Source organism: Lactuca serriola, chromosome 2, assembly GCF_051521515.1.
Source record: "Lactuca serriola cultivar US96UC23 chromosome 2, Lser_US96UC23_V15, whole genome shotgun sequence".
Lineage (NCBI taxonomy): Eukaryota > Viridiplantae > Streptophyta > Magnoliopsida > Asterales > Asteraceae > Lactuca > Lactuca serriola.
In genome coordinates, this window is record NC_136409.1 from 125,045,768 (window position 1) to 125,063,621 (window position 17,854).

The 17,854-nt window shown below is 33.9% G+C and overlaps 2 protein-coding genes across 3 annotated transcripts; both read right to left on the minus strand.

Annotated features, from left to right (window-relative positions):
- Positions 1–408: 408 nt before the first annotated feature.
- Positions 409–2,307, minus strand: LOC145089555 (replication protein A 70 kDa DNA-binding subunit A-like). The gene is made up of 10 exons (XM_079027976.1): positions 2,296–2,307; positions 1,941–2,208; positions 1,728–1,821; positions 1,518–1,645; positions 1,350–1,434; positions 1,232–1,254; positions 1,119–1,144; positions 832–1,037; positions 636–756; positions 409–564 (listed from the first exon to the last, which is right to left on the minus strand). The coding sequence occupies exons 1-10, from the start codon at positions 2,305–2,307 to the stop codon at positions 409–411; spliced, it is 1,119 nt and encodes a 372-aa protein (XP_078884102.1).
- Positions 2,308–6,333: 4,026 nt separating this feature from the next.
- LOC145086757 (glucosidase 2 subunit beta-like) lies at positions 6,334–10,934 on the minus strand. 2 transcript variants are annotated; one of them, XM_079024601.1, is made up of 16 exons: positions 10,576–10,934; positions 10,355–10,480; positions 9,693–9,788; positions 9,371–9,610; positions 9,118–9,293; positions 8,935–9,030; positions 8,782–8,841; positions 8,024–8,339; positions 7,845–7,949; positions 7,656–7,757; positions 7,497–7,554; positions 7,344–7,412; positions 7,156–7,243; positions 7,004–7,065; positions 6,865–6,916; positions 6,334–6,768 (listed from the first exon to the last, which is right to left on the minus strand). In XM_079024601.1, exons 1-16 carry the CDS (start codon positions 10,685–10,687, stop codon positions 6,706–6,708), a joined length of 1,821 nt encoding a protein of 606 aa, XP_078880727.1. In that variant the 5' UTR covers positions 10,688–10,934; the 3' UTR covers positions 6,334–6,705. The 2 variants fall into 2 exon arrangements, with proteins under 2 accessions (XP_078880727.1, XP_078880726.1); XM_079024600.1 differs by having other exon boundaries at positions 8,782–8,853.
- Positions 10,935–17,854: the final 6,920 nt, after the last annotated feature.

The window sequence follows — 17,854 nt, forward strand, 5'->3', positions numbered from 1 at the left end:
ATATTGGCATTAGATTTCATTTGTTCCTAAACTTTTATTTATTTCTTAACTAGGTTAAAACCCATGGGTGTTGATTTTGAATTGAATTTAAAAATTAATTATTTAATAAAATAATATTTCATTAATTCTGATAACTTATGAATTGTAATATTGCATTTTTCAATAATTTTTTTTATTTGTAAGTATTTAATTACAAAGTAAATGGGAAGTATTTAATTAGGAATGAAGATTTTTAAAACTCTTATTTTTGATGCATGATTCTTGTTGGACATATGCAGATGATGCATTATGAATGTGTGTAATGAAATTAACATAAATACAACAATACGTAATTATAAAAAAATACAGCAATATGATGGATTAAGTGTGATTTGCTAAAAATGAATAAAATATGGTACAAAAAGATGGCTACAAATTTCGAAAAACTTCCTCATAAACAACATTGAAAGTTTTATTTGTGAGTTTGTCATCTTTATCTAAAATTAATAATTTTAATCCCTCTCTGCCCTGAACTCTAGATAAGGCAACATACAATTGGAAATAGTCCATCACTGTCTCCGGCCTCTAAGATATATATTTTAATAAATTAAAAAAAAAAGTAAATGTTTTCTGATTTTAAGATATGAATAATATACCGCTTCATGTATCTTTTTCAACTCGTATGCACTTATATTTAACAGCCTCTTTGCTTCCTTATCAAAAAGAGTCAATCCAATGGTTCCAGTACAATCTTGTACGTTGATTGGAATTATATACCTAAAACAAAAAAATTATGTCATTGTTAGTTTCTTTACAGATTGATAAAATTAATAGAAAAAAATATGTGTTTACTTTATAACTGTCTGAATTTCAGATTTTTTGCAATGTGCATTTGTACACCCGACAACAATATTTTCTGAAATTTTTTCAGGGTCAGTATATGAATGATTGGCTTTCGGAACGGTTATTTTTTTTCCACATTTGTTGCATGCTTCATAATACCATGGTAGATTCAGCATTATATTAACAATGGAAGCAACTAATAAAAACTTCATTTCCTGTATCAAATTAAATGTAAAAGTTATTAAAATAAATTATGCGAAAATAAAATGTAAAACATATCAAATAATGCAATATACCTTAATTGGTTCGGTGATCTCACAAACTGTTTTTAATGGAAAATTGCCATTAAAGTCATCTGTATATGAAGAAGAGTAGCTTTAAAGTGTAGTTATGCTTTTTTCAGTTATACCGAAATTGTCATGACATTTCAATCTGTGATGTTTAAATTAAATTCAAAAATATTAGGATTTGTGTTATTTTAAGTTAAAATACATTATAAAAAAAATAAAAAACAATTGGAAACTAACTTATTTTTAAACTCATTTATTTCATAAATGTCAGAATTTATGAACAATTTCGTTACTTCAAAATGACTTTTAGCTTCACCAATATCTGTAAAAAATGTATACCCAATTAATAAAAAGTATATAAAAACAATAATTATAAACATGTATATATAAAGAGTGAATACAAACCATTCCAAATGTTTAGCTTCAAAAACTGCATCACGATAACAGCACAATTAACCGTCGGGTTATTTTTTAGGTATTGTGACATTTGATATGTTTGACTTCCAAAAATAGTAACCTTCAGATGTACAGAACTAAATAAACCAAAAAATCATATATTAATATTAATTTTTGATTAATTAAAGATAATAAATAAATTAAAAAATATAATCTCACTCTAAGTTGCTAAGAGTGAGTTTTATATAATGTTTGGATTCTACTGGATTTGAAATTTCAAGAGGGCTGAATGACACAATCTGTCCAATAACATCTACACAAGAGATAACACAAGATAAACTATTGCATTAATATCATAATATTTAAATAATAAAATGTATAACCAAGAACGCAACTGATAAAAAATGATTTGAATAAAATTTTATAACTAACCAAAGAATGTGTCTCTTGGGCATGTTTGTTCTATGATAGAATTAAAATCAACAAACATAAATCCATTGATCGGACCCGAGAAATCATCACATTTTTTTAGGATGCTTTTCCAATCCAAAGTTAAGGTTTGTTTATGACTTGTATAACTAAAACCATTAGTAACAGCAGCCATATTGGCTTTTATAACTATATAACTTTCATCTTCCTTTAAAAGATGACGAAATCTGGAGAAATTCTGATTGAAGACACGAGCATGGTATTGTGTACCCTTTTAAAAAAAAATTAAGAATTATTATTTTGTTGAAACATGTGTAATATTGAATGATGAATAAAAAATATATGAAATACAACAAACCTCCTCGTCCATCATGATCATTTCAATTGAACAGACTTTATTATTTCTGACAAAGTTCCAAATTTTAAGCACCCGAACCTTGATATGTGATTTTTTATCTATCTGGTCAATGTTATTTAGGTAAACTTTATTTCCTATATTCATTTTCTGCAAGAAAAATTTAAACCATATAGAATTGTAAGGAAAAATAACAACATTCAAGAATGTACAGAACATCCTAACTAACAACTAAAACAGAAAAATTATAAATCAGCACATGACAAAAACCATTAATTCATATGAAATAATTTTTTAGATTCAATAAATCTTTTTATAATAAAATGGAATACAAACAAAAACCAATAATTCATATGAAATAATTTTTTAGATTGAATAAAACTTTTTATAATAAAATGGAACATAAATATAAATTGCCCCGCTTCTGTTTTACTTTTTAATTATTTGATTGCATTTTTTTATGTTAATTTTTTCCGGATTTATTTTCCCTGATTTATCTAATGGCATTTTCGGATTTACAGTTTGAAAAAAGATGGCATTTTCCCTAAATTAAAAATCACACCAAAACAATATATTTAACATGTAGATATATTTAAATATAAAATTAACATGTAAACGACAATTATACCGACAATGCCCCTGCAACTTACTAATAAATAACATAACAATTAGTAATGGTAATGTAGATATCTTGAATTTGTACTGCTAAATGCTCATTTATTCATTTACATTCATACGTAAATAGACAAAGTAATAATAATTGACATCATAAATTAGGTTTACAGTAACAATAAAAGTAAATGTAACAGCAAAATAAAATAAAAAACATATTGTAATAGTTAAAGCTTCAGATCTGAAGAAGATTATTTATTTTTTTATAAAGAAAATGAAGTTCTCATGTTCATTAGTTTTTTTGTCTTCATCTACATTCATACGTAAATAGACAAATTAATAATAAGTGACATCATAAATTAGGTTTACAGTAACAGCAAATCAAAGTAAATGTAACAGCAAAACAAAAAAAAAACATTATGTAATAGTTAAAGCTTCAGATCTGAAGCAGAGCATTTTTTTTTAAAGAAAATCAAGTTCTCATGTTCATTAGTTTTTTCGTCTTTTTAACTGAAAGGTAGAAGAAGATGATGATTAAGAAGAATTAGGAAAAAGAAGAAGAAGAAGAAGATCACTCATATAATTAGGGATGAGCATGGGAACCGGGTACCCGCTTTTGGAACCGGAACTGCCGGTTCTGGAACTGGAACTGCCTTAAGCGGTTCCGGTTCCAATTCTCATTTTTTAGGAACCACTACCCGCTGGGTACCCGCCAAATTCCAATTCTCATATATATATATATATATATATATATATATATATATATATATATATATATATATATATATATATATATATATATATATATATTAGTATTTCATATAAATATGTGTGTGTTGCTTAGACCGGTTTAGAATATATTGGTATGATTTTGTCCCTCTTTTATCTGAATTGATTCGATTTAGATCAAACTAAGTTGCGGTTTTATCGACAAAAGTTAGCAAAGTTAATGTAACCGGGTTACCCGCTCCCGGAACCGGAACCGCCGGTTCCGGGACTGGTTCCAAAAATTTAAGAACCGCCTAGAGCGGTTCCGATTCCGGTTCTCGCCAAATGAGGCGGGTACCCGTCTATGCTCATCCCTACATATAATGACAACATGATAGAAACTGATAATTCAGACCATGAAGAGCATAGAAATATTAGCAATCCTGATATTTTAATACACTAACCTGATATTTGATTATTGAAACGTTGCAGAATCAAGAAGAATGAAGAAGAATACGTTTGCAAAGATTTCTATGGAGCAGAATGATAAAAACAAAAGAACCATATAAATGGTATTTACGTTTGCAAAGATTTCTATGAATCAAGAAGAATACGTTTGCAAAGAAGAATATTGCAGATTTTTAGGGATTTAATGATTGCAAATTATTTAATTTGCAATCAAAATAAACAAACTGTCAAAATTAATCGGGAATTTCGAATCCGAATTTTGATTAACCTATTTTTTCAAATTATTTCCATAAGTTTTATTCATTTAAAATTATTGGTTGAATATTTTGAAAGCATTTGTTTGCTTAATTTTCCGGATTTATTGCATCAGTTTGAAGTTTGATTTCATTTGGATTGAATGGCATTTACGTAAATATAGATGAATAAATGAGCGGGAAAACTCGATTTTGGGGGTTTTATAGATTGACACGTGTCAGAGTTGTACTTATTTATTAAGATTAGGATATTATTCGGTTATTTCTTTTTTTTTCTTGGATCTCTACTATGAGGGTGCCTCTACATGCATTAATAGTTGTCACCTTTCTCAGACTTTTTGGATGACCATTTTTTTTATAATAATGAGAAAAGAAAGTAAATGATTTGATTTGAAGTATGGTATTTTTTTATTTTGTTTATATAGTAGTTGGATAGTGTGTTAGGCATAACAATTAATACCAATGTTAGTGTTAAATGAGTGTTAGTTGGGAGAATTAATATCAATATTAAGTGGTAATACATAAATACACAAGGTAGGTTACAGAAAACTTTGTTTCATTGTTTCGCAAGGAATCCATTTCGCATGGGCCAAACATTTCGTAGTGGCTCATAACGCATGGCCTATTTCATAGGTTTCCAAGTGTCTATCCATCCTACAAGCCCCACTACAAAAAATGGTGATATCTTTTTTACCATTTCACAAGGTCGCATCAGAACTGTCGGAACCGGAACCAGATCGAAACTGAACTGGAACCGGAATCAGAATTGGTAATAAGGTCCAATTATTGGTTTCTCATTTTTATGAAAATCGATCTCGGTTCCAGAAACCGGAACCGATTTGACATTTTTTCCGTTTTTTAAATTGCATATACTCACTTATATGAAGTTGGAAGTACTTGATTTTTTTCCAACATTTAATTTGGAGTTTGTAATTCATTTTTACTATACAAACATATATTTTTGTTAGATATTGAATCAGACACATGCCCCGAAAGAAAGAATATTGATACTGTGTTTTTTCTGTTTCGGCACTTTTTGTTTTTTTGAATTTGTCCCGTTTTTTTAAATGCACATAATTCATTCATACGACGTCGAAATTACTTAATTTTTTTCCAACATGTAATTTGATGTTTATACTTCATTTTAGATTGTACAAACACATATTTTGGTTAGATATTGAACCAACTATAGACTCCGGAAGACAACATATCAATGTTGCGTATTTTCTGTTTCAACATTTTGTTTTTATTTTTTGGAATCTATCCTGCTTTTAAAATGCGTATAGCTCACTCATATGAAGTCAGAATTGTTTAATTCCTTTTTCATCATGTAATTTAGTGTTTGTAATTCAATTTAGAATGTAAAAGAGTCATAATTTGGTTAAATGTTGAATCATTTATAGGCTCCGGAAGATAACATATCATCTAGAACATTTCAACATGTTCTAATTTGAAAAATAACCGAAAGACCAGGACCGAAACCAGATCTAGAACCAACAATCCGATTCCCGATTCTTATAATATAGGAAAACTGGTTTCGGTTTTAAAGTTCATCCCTACCTCCATATTTTGTATTGCCCTATGAAATGAATTGTTAGCAGGTGAATGGCTATTTTTATCTTTTTCTTTTATCATAATTCGCTTACTTGGATCATAGAAACATGCTTTCATTTATTTATTTATTATAACATCCAATTTTCATTTCTTTCTATTACAACATCATATCTTTTAATTTCTTTCTAATTAAGTAATTGTTTTTTAAAAAATACTTTGAAAAAAAAAACCTTGTCAATCACATTGTATTTGAAAATCTACTCAATCATGGCAATGAAAATTGATTAGTATAAGGATGACACATTCCTATAAACAGATAGATTTTTCAATGTACAATGTTGTAATATGAAGATATAAAAGTAAAATGTAATGATAAACAAATAAATAAATAATGTAAGTAAATTGGTATTTCTTGCATAGAAAAATAAAGAACCACAACAGAAAATTAAGATCAATCCATATTTAATTCATCATTTTAAAGAGCTTTTTTTTTTTTGCAAAAGAATGGATTCACAGTCCCCGAACACATCCCCATCTACCTCTCAAGATTATCTAAATACAATTCCCTTTTCCATAAATGGAAAAGTTCAACTTCCAATGCACGAGGTACAACTTACTATAGAATCAATGTTCTAGTTTTACCAATTCTAGTCCCCTCGAAAAAGCAACTATATTCTTATAAGCCTCACTCCATATATCTCATGGAAGTGTTGTATTGATCCTATTTAGCCGGTTCATCCCAAAAATGGAAAAAGGACAATTCGGTCATTTCTTTTTTTTTTTTTGCTTTTTCCATAATAAATAGTATGAGAAATACTTAGAGCTCATCGTGACCTTGTGGTTGTTCCATTTTCACTGCTTCTAATTTATCTTGTAGTTCCTGAAACATTCCATACAATCTTTCTCAGCTTATTCTTTTACAATGAGAAGGGTATTTTCATCTTTCCACAGACAAAATGATAAAAGACATGTGTACCTTGAGTCTTCCTTCTTGACAAAGGGCTGGAGTAGTTAATAACGCAGAGTATCTGCAATTAAATTTTTTATTCACAATTCACAATAAATAAATAAATAAATAAATTTATTTGGGGGGGGGGGGGGGGGGGGGGTCTTACTCGCAACGGCTAGGTTCATCTATATCAGCAACTTCAACTTTTGATCCACATCTTAATCTCACCTGTAAAATGTTGAGAAAATATCATATGTTCAAAGGGACAATTCTGTAATTTTTTAATTAATGTAAAGATTAAAATATTGAGATAGGTACAGTTAAGCTTCTTTGAGGTCCATTCCAGCATTTGTCACCATTTGAGAAGAGCATGACTTTGTATGACTCATCAAATTTCTCCCATTGCCTATTATTTATATATAATAAACGAAATAAAAGAATTTGAGAAATTTAATTTTTCAGTGAAAACTAATTAATTAATAAAAATAAAAATAAAAAACACATACCCTAATGTAGTTGTGCTGTGCCCCTCCACTTGGGTGGCATCCTTAAAGGGACAAACTTTGTAAACATACCTAAAGTGATTTAAAAAAAAATCAAAATTCAGCAAAATGAAAAAAAAAAAAAAAAGTAACAAAAAAATAGTAAAGTTTAATAACTTGTTCTCTTTGATCTCAAAACAGTGACCATATAACGAATAAAACTCCTTCTCTGGTCCTGTAATGTCAAACAAAGATAAATATAAGCTTTTTACAATATACTTTTTTGGTTTAGTTTTTTATTTTTATTTTTTTAATTAAAAAAGATAAAAGTTTTACCAAAGTCGTTTCCTAGTTTTTTTGTTAAACTTGTTATCCTTGATTGTATTTTAGACAACTTCCCACTTGCATCATCGTATTCTTTTCGTACACTTTCAGCCTCTAAAACACACATAAAATTAAATAAATAAACAAATTTTCAAATTTCAAAAAAAAAAAAAAAGGTTTTTATTTTTTTATTATTTTTACCAGATGTATCGACTGGAGTCTGAAATGGATTAACAGATTGAAGAAATTTCTTCACGGTTTGTTGAATCTTCTCCAACCATGATGGGTTGCTTGTGCTTTCCATATCTTAACCATTTAAAAAATTCAAAAATCAAAATTAAAAATTAAAAATAACAAAATTAAAATAACAATTTGTGCACCTGACATATCAATTTCATCATCTGAATCATATTTATGTGAGCTACTAGAATCATCATCATGTGATGTATCTCCAGCATCATTTGTATGATCTTCTGTGTCATCCTCATCATAGTTACGGTGGTCCTCCTCAGTTTCTGTATCATATCCACTGTATTCTTCTTCCTCATGTGTATCATCATCATGATCATGATCATGATCATGATGATGATCATGATCATCATGATGCTCAGTTTTTTTCCCTGTCCAACGTGAACCAATGGTTCGACCTAATTCTTCCCTTGATAATGACTCATTATCTTCAGATGCTTCTTCTTCCTGAAAAAAAGGGATAATTTCATAATTACTATTACGCCCTTGTTAAACATCAAAATATCATATTTGCCCAACTTAATTTCTTAATATCATATTTGACCAAATCTTTTTTTACAATGGTTTTAATAGGTTATAATCATTTTTTATATCTTAGAACTATTATAATAATTAAAAATTTTAACTATATTAGGATATTTTCATGTTGTAGATGGAGGATATTTAGATATTACCATTGAGATTTTGATGTTTAAGAAGGGCATACATGATATTTTAAAGTTTTAAGAAGGGTAAATATGATATTTGGAAATTAAGTTGAGCAAATATGATATTTTGATGTTTAATAAGGGTATATACGAAATTCTTCCAGAAAAAAAGAGGGAATCCCACAAATTATATAAAAGATAGAAATAAGGAATTAATTCCCTTAAGTTGTTTAATAAGATACCTTATTTTCAGGGTCATGATCATGATCATGATCATGTTCATGTTGAGATGATTCCTCATTCTTTTCAACATGCGATACAAAGAGAGGAAATCTCAATACAATTGAAAAGTACAAAAAAAAATTAGCAGTAAATGAATATAACATAACAAGTACCTTCTTTTCTTCTATATTATCATGAGATGCATCTTTGACATCATCATCATTGTGTGTAGATTCAACACCATTGTCAACAGAGCCCTTGTTTGGATCCTAATAAAAGATGCAAAATCATACATGAAAAAGTTGATGTGAGAATTTTTCAAAAAAAAAAGAAATCAAGATTCTTTGTTCTCTAACCTCATTGTCATTGTGAGAGGTAGTACTTTCTTTGGATTCTTGCTCTTCAGCATTCACTTTTTCTTCACCTTTTTGTTCCTTTAATGCTGCTTCTTCAGCTTCTTTTTTCAGTTTCTCCTCTTGTTCTTTCTGCATACGTTCTTTCTCCTCTGCTTTCTCTATTTGTTCCTTGCGATCTAGAAATTTTTAAAAAAAAAAAGATAAAAGTAAATTATTATGTGAAAGACACTAGAAAGAGAATTTACAGAAGTACCCTTGAGCTGTTGAACAAGTCCTTTAAGAATAGTCTCCTCATTCTTTAACCTAGATAACTCTGCTTCATCTTTTGCTACTGAAACTCTTGCTTCTTCAACTTCACGTTTTCTTATAGCAACACCCTCATGAAAAGTTGCAATCTTTTTCTTTAATCTGTCTCTTGCTACTTTTCCAGCTTCCCAACAGGTGTTTTTGCACTTGATTTTACCATTATATTCATCACTTCCATCACAGCAATCTGCTCAATGTAACCAGATATCAGTATTACATCACTATTATCTAATATGTGTGTAATAATTAAGAATAAAAGTTTGTTTTACCGCATATTCCATCATTAACCCTGGAAGAATATATAGAAAGTGGAGTATGGCCCGCGTTTTGGCAATAGAATTTCCCATTAGGACATGCTGATGTTCCTGAAATGCCAAAATTTTAAACTATTATCATTGCAACAAGGTTGTATTTGTAGCTTAACATTATAATGAGACACTCACTCAAAAGATTAAAGTGTAATTACAACCTGAACATAGGCTCCTAGCTTCCTATGTATATAATTTATCAATGCAAGGAAGCATATATATTAAGGTTTTTGTGCAACACTTTGTTTGCTCAACAATACTATGATAAAACACAGCTACTGCTGTTTCTAATTCTAAGCAATTACTATCAACTACCAAGCAAATTGTTCTCAAGTATCTCTATTCTAAACAGTTATGTTGTTTGCTTAACCCCCCCCCCCCCCCCCCCAAGTAGTTAAGACTTAAGCTAGAAGCAAAATGTGATGATCATATGGTTTCAATAACTTGAAACATGTGGCCTTTGTCACTTCTAATGAATAAAAACAGTAATCAATGAACGTTAAGAAATAAAACTACAGTGAAGAACGATTACAAACTGATTCAAGTTGGGAATTTCGCCAAAAAAAAAAAAAAAAAAAAAAAAAAAAAAAACTTAATTTTCAACAGGGAAATGGTTAGCAGACCTGGTTCATCGGTGCCATCAGAGCAATCACAAAAGTCGTCATTAAGTTGCGTCTTTGTGAAAGTTTTAGATCCATCTTTGCATTTAATCGTTCCTGACGAAAATAATCCCTTGTAGTATTCCTCATCTGTTCAACAAAAGAAAGGGGGAACTGAAAATTGAAACTAACGACAAAATCATTCAGTCAACCAACAATCACGAGCATAAGGGTAGAAATTACACCTTGCGGGGCAACTCCGAGAAGGTCTTCTGATAGAGCAACGGCAGATCTGAGAATCAACATCGAACAAAAGACGAACAGTAGGAAGGATTGTGTATGTATCTTCATTTTCATCTTTTTCTTACTAAGTTAGACCTATGTGTAACAGAATTTTGATGGCTTTATCTCTAAATTCACACCAACTGAACTCGAAAGATATGAAAAGCAGCTCGGATTATTCAATGTATTTCGATCCTCAGATCATTTGCCCGTGCATTTGAATCCCTAACAAGGTATCGTAGCAGCGTTACCTACGCAACACACTGTAATTGCAGTGGTGAGTACTGATAGACGAGGGTTTAAGTTCCACCAGACTAACGACGCCGTTTCGACCAGTGGGCTCCCAAGTCCCACCCCTTCCCTTTTTTGGGTTAGACACATCCTAACCATTTTGGGTGATCTATATATAATTATAAAAAATAAAAAATAAAATGTAAAAATGGTCCTAGTTTGTATTTTTTTACTAAGGTTAAATAAATCAACTTGCAAAAATAAGGTTTATTGTGGATTTAGTTATATATTCACTTGGTCCCAATTATATCTTCTATCCTAATAAAAGAATCATTCTTTTACACATGTCTCTTCTATAATCGTTTTTAGTCAAATATGGTTTTACTATTATACCCTTCAATTCTTATTTATGCATTTAAGGCGTTTATTCCAAAATGACGCATCTTTTCCTCCAATTTTGAAAACTTGGTTTCGGAAACACCGGAATCTCGCAACAAATTTCAAATACTACGATTATGGAGGAAGCTATGGTTCTCAATACTTTTAAACTTGATTGTTCATATTCTCTTTCTCTCCCTTTCAGTGTTTGTCTATGGATTCGTCTAGAAATTCAAAGCGAAAAATTCATGTGCTAACTAAAGCCTTTCTTTTGTTCTCGAAATAAATAGGCATGTGAAAATCTGAGCTTTTCAACACCTATCTTGTTTCAAATATGTCTACGATGAATTGCTTCAATTTCTACACACCAAGTGTTCGATAATTTGCTTTAGCTGTTCTGTACAACAAGTGTTTGTGATTTTACCGACATGAAGGTAAAAGTATATAATTTTATCTAAAGATACATCAAATTCATTGAAGATTAAGGAAATATAAACCATTAACTGTAAATTTATATTACTCAAATAGAAGTGTTTATGTAAGGGTTGAGAGTATAACTGTAAATTGATTATTCGAGTGAGCTCTATTATGCGTCCACTCGTGTCTGGTGGTATCGCCTAATCAGGTTTCTACTTTTTATTCGCTTGATCTTTGGTAAGTCTGATGTTATTTTGGAATTTCTGGATTGGTCTCTTAATGTTAGTGTCCATGGCTAAACTTCAACAATATTAAGTGTCCTGTGTAGGGAAACCGAAGATAATGATTTGATACTGTTGAGTCTATATATGTGAGTTTTCTTCTTCTATAATTCATTTTTTTGTTTTGTTCTTTTGGGCTTGAAAGTACCCAAAATTCCCAATATGATGTTGTAGAGCTTGATATCAAGCACCATACATATGATTGTGCTACCTAGTCAAGGTGCTTCATTTGTTTGGATCGTTATGCAGTGTGTTTGATTATTTGATATCAAGCACCATCACATTTCATCTTAATTGTGTGCTTGGTATATATAGAATGTATTTGCGATACCTTTAGTATATATTTGTTTTCATTTTACCTTTACAGCAACAAAACGACAAAAAAAAATTGGTATAAAAAATCATCAAACATATATCATTAGCAGTGTTGCCAATGCATCATATGAAAACAAGGCCGAAAATTGCAATTAAATGAATGTAAACACATCAGTTAAGCAGAGCAGCTAGGGGTAAAAGCGTCAAAAGACCCATTATTGACTATGTTTTGTCTGCTTTAGCATTTCACAGCATGTGAAGGGGCTAAAGTTTTTTTTTCCATTTGGTTTCACCTGATTAATCTGTTAAATCATCCAGCAGCATCATTTGGTCAAATAAGAAAGGTAAAAGAATGATAATAAACTCATTTATTAATATCACTGTGAAAATATGAATGTTTTAGATAATAAAGTGAAGAAGTCATGCCAGGATCAGGTTGTGGCTGTTGATCGAGTGAAGGCCAAAGTGAATTTTTTGTTTGGTTTGTGACTTTGATGCAATAAAGTGATTTTTTTCGATAATAGAGTGAATGCCTTTTTTAATGATAATATGGGAATTTTTTTGTTTGGTTTGTGAATTTGACGAAATATATATATATATATATATATATATATATATATATATATATATAGGTTGTTTGCTAACATGGATGACATTTATTGCATATACCTGGGGGTCTAGAAAATAATATGGGCCAAGTGTTGACCAAGTTAGCTAATGATCCCATTTATGTGATCTAAGCATACAAGGCCCTCTTAGCTTGAGGGTAGTTTGGGGTTATACTTTATGATCTCAAGGCTAAAACTGATTCTCTCACATGTTAGTCTTCTCTCCATACTATTATGACTCCCATGTGTCATGTTTTTTAAACTAATATGGATGGCATTTTCGATCTTTTAATTCAATATGGTAAAATGGTGGTGATCCACAGGGTACTAATGGAGATTTCCGCTTATTCTCTGTGTAACACCGAAAATTTCAAAATAATTTTTCGTTTAAAAATAATCGTTTAAATCTTAAAAACACTTTGCTTAAAATCTCATTCATAATCGAATTACAAAACATAACTCCATTTTCACTTGCATAATAAACCAGGATTCTCAAAACATGACTCTTTCTCTGGTGTGTACAATCGAGCCGGTGTCGTCCCGTGATCCTGAGAGAAACCTGAAACACATAACACAAAACACTGTAAGCACGAGGCTTAGTGAGTTCCCCAAAATACCACACACGTAACACATATTAGCCACTCGAGGCTATAACTCTGTGGGTCCGTGGACCCTACTCTGTGAACCTTCCGGTTCTAACTCTGTAAACATGCACAGCATAAATCACATAGAAATAATGCAGTACAACACATAACATACACATCATACAAATACTCTGTCACATAACTTTGGTTACCTACTCAAGGTAAAGTATAGTGAGAAGACTCACCTGGAAATCAGAAAGCAATTATCTGCACATGCGAACCTCGGACTCGTTACCGCCTAACACATAAGGCAAATATCTCTAATTAATACTCGAAGTCCCAACTCTAATTAACCGGCGATTACTCTTTCCCTCTCTAGTCAGGTAATGGGTAAAAGACCATTTTACCCCTCCCTGACATCTATTACCTCTGTTGACCAAAACTCCCAAAGTCAACATAAGACAACTCAAGTCAACGGTCAACACTGACCAGACTAGGCGAGTACACAAGAGTGACTCGGCGAGTCCATGCGGGTTCTCTAAATCCTTTTTAAGCCTCTTAGACACGATGAGTTCCCTCTCCACTCGTCGAGTTACTCGGCAACGAAACGCGGGGCAACCCCGACTCGACCCGTCGAGTCTGCCTATGAACTCGGCGAGTTGCTCCCATGACAACCCTCATTTGACCTTCTGAGGTCAGATCTGCTTCACCAACCCATAGATCTAACTCCCCCAAAGCCAATAACCATGAAAAGGTTGAACCTTGGGCACTCATGCAAGGTTCTTCAAGCTCATTTGGGTGAAACCCTTCATTACATAACAACCCTAGCTCAAAACTCAAAATAAAATGCATAAAGCAGGATGGAAGGGACTCTCTGGACCTCTTTGGGTCCAAATCTAAGACTTCACACTCAATGGGACACTATACTCCACAAATCAAGCCATAAAAGAAGCTAGAAAACCCTAAAATCACCAATCTTACCCAAAACAGAAAAGGGAGAACGATTTGATACCTCTATGGTGAAGATACAAGCTCAGAAGCTCTGAATCGACACCCCCCTTGACCTCCCTTTGCTAGAAATGACTACTCCATTGCACAACCACTTCAAGAATGCTCAAAAATGGCTCTTCTTCACTCTCTCAGCTCTCTGGTTCGATAGGAGTCTCTCAAAGGTGTAGGTGGCCGCCACTAGAGGCCATAAGGGCCTTTAAATAGGTCCCAAACCCGGACAATTAGGGTTTTCCTTGACAGCGCCGACTCGGCGAGTCCAAATACCCGACTCGTCGAGTCCCTTCATTAAACTGGTCCCCAAAACGCGATCCTACTCGACGAGATGAGGCGTCAACTCGCCGAGTCTCCTTACTCCCCAATATAAAATACTCAAATTCTCATACCTGGATATCCGGATGTTACAATTCTCCCCCACTAGAATCAGACTTCGCCCTCGAAGTCTCACTTTGGAAACAACTTCGGATGTTGATCATGCATCTCGCGCTCCGGCTCCCAAGTAACCTCTGACCCCTTCCGGTGTTGCCATTGGACCTGCACCAGAGGCACCTCTTTGTTCCTCAAAACCTTGATCTTTCGATCCCGAATAGCCACCGGTCTCCCAACGTAGTTCAGGCCCACATCCACCTGAATATCCTTTAATGGCACTACTGCCGACTCCTCGGCTATACACTTTCGCAGCTGCAACACATGGAAAGTATCATGGATCTGACTTAACTCTGCAGGTAGCTCCAACCGGTAGGCTACCCTGCCTACCCTCGCGATCACCCGAAAAGGACCGATATATCGTGGCCCCAACTTGCCCCTCTTCCCGAATCAGATCACTCCTTCCCAAGGAGAGACCTTCAGGAGTACACAATCACCGACCAAAAATTCGAGCTCGGATCGGCGCCTGTCTGCATAACTCTTCTGGCGACTCTGAGCGGTTAGCAACCTCCGCCTGACCTGTTGTATCTGCTTTGACGTCTGAAGCACGATCTTTGTACTTCCCATCACACGTTGCTCTACCTCTCCTCAACAAATGGGGTCCGACACCCCCTTCCCTACAACAGCTCAAAGGGTGGCATACTGATGTACTAATGATGGCTGTCATTGTAGGAAAACTCTACCAAGGGCAAATACGGGCCACAATTCCCCCCCCCCCCGAAATCTAATACGCATGCCCGAAACATATCCTCGAGCGTCTGAATCGTTCGCTCGCTCTGAAGTGTCCACATACATCACCATGGTAAACTCTAGCTCATTTCTCATATTCATCTTCGATACCGAGCACCAGGTCAGCTTTTGGCCCCACAGCTGAACCCCCAAAGGTCACACATAACATGATCCAAAATATCTCACTAACTTCCTCCCTGTGACCACTATCACGGCCCAGTGACACGCAAGTCACAAAATTCCCTTTTCCTCATAAAAAAATACAATCCAATCGAATATCAACTCAGCTCTAACCTCTGGCGCCTGCTACGCATATTCTCCTGCGCGCCTTGTTGACCCTCCCGACAGAGACAGAGACCCCAGTCTCGCCCCGGTTTAACCACTAGGCTCCAAAAACTCAACACTAGGGCTACTCAAGCCTAAAACTCTTCTGCATCATGCACTTATCGGAGAACACTCCATCATCACACTCTCTTGCTGTCTAGTGGGTACTATGGCTTCCCGCAACATTACGACAGCCTCTGACTAGTGAGTACTACGGCTCCCCGTAGTATCACAACGCCAACTAACTAGTGAGTACTATGTCTCCCCATAGTACCACGACTCCCTCCCTCTGACTTGTGAGTATTAAGGCTCCCCGTAGCATCACAACACCCTCTGACTGGCGAATACTACGGCTCCCCGTAGCATCACGACTCTCTCTCTCTCTCTGACTCGTGAGTACTACGGCTCCCTGTAGCATCACAACACCCTCTGACTGGTGAATACTACGACTCCCCTTAGCTTCACCCTATACTCTCATTCTCATTACAATGTCACACTAGGATCACTAACTCATGCACCGAAGACTATCATAGATAGTTACACACACACTTGTCCTGATATGCATTACAGACTCTGGCGGCAACCGCCATAACACAGAACCTACCTCTACGGAGATCCACTTCCTTAAATAATCCCTCTTGATGATTGTAACGCCTGTGTTTCCGGGCTTGCCATTTTTAGCAATGTAATAGTCTAGGTTAACCTTCGTAACCCGTTTTGAAATAATAAGATTGTATTATTTGAGTATTATGTGTTTTGTGCTTAATTGCTTAATTATGTGGTTTGATTAATTAAGGATAAAAATAAGCGTCAAAATTTAAGTGTAAAATAAACTTGATATATTTGGTTAATGTTGTAGTAGTTGAAACGAGGTTTCCGAATATATATAGAACGCCCAAATCTGACTTCGTATGAGGAAGTTATGATTTATCGAAGTTTCGGCTTAGCGATATGCAGCCCGAAATACTCGATTTGAGATCAAGCGGTTTTTAGTCGAATCGATCTAAACGAGGATCGAAGGTCTCGTTGTTGGTATCGAAGCAATGAAAAGTTAGGCGAGAACGGACGTCAAACGAAGAAGTTATGAATTTATAACGAAGTTTTTCTGTCCCGGCCTATTAAAAATAAATAATAAAAATAAAGTCAAAATTAGCCGACGGAGTCTAAACGAAAGTTGTAGATCGTAGTCTCACCTACGCGTGGATATAAAGAACGTCGAAAACGAAGTTCGTATGAAGAAGATATGAATTTCCGAAGTTTATTAAATATTTTGTATTTAAATTTAATCTTTAATTCGGATGATTATCCGAAGGAGTCACCGATCTGATCCGAAGTACGCCCCGCGTACAGCGAAGCATGACGCACCTCGCACTCGAGTTCTTCGGATGACGAACGCCATGACGATTTCGGACATGTACGCCCCGCGTACTCCGAGGCTCCAGCCTCCTATAAATAGGATGCGAGGGCAGCCGAGTTCTTTTGCTATTTTCTCTCTTCTCTCTCCCGTTTTGCATCAATTTGCGTGCCAGAAATACCCCGAAGCCCCGGTAATATTCTCGAGCCCTGAGGCAAGTCCCGAGATCCCGAAGATCCCGAGAAGTGCGGTTCCCGAGCTGAAGCTCTGTCCGCGAGAACTTCGATTTTTGTGAAGATCTTCCAGATCTGTTGAGGATTACTACTTCTAGAAGCCGTAGTGCTGTCCGATCATCTTCTGATCAAGTGAGTGTATACTACCTTTCATAAACACGATAATAATACAAGTATGGTTTGAGTGTATTAAGTATATTGTTGTTTATATGTGTGAATGTGTATTCACTCTCTTCTATCTCATGGATCTGATTTGTTTTCTATGAAATACGTGTTATGTGTGTGTGCCTCATCTGTTATGTGGAATATGTATTGATTAAAGCATGCTATACAGGTTTTCAAAACTATGTATAA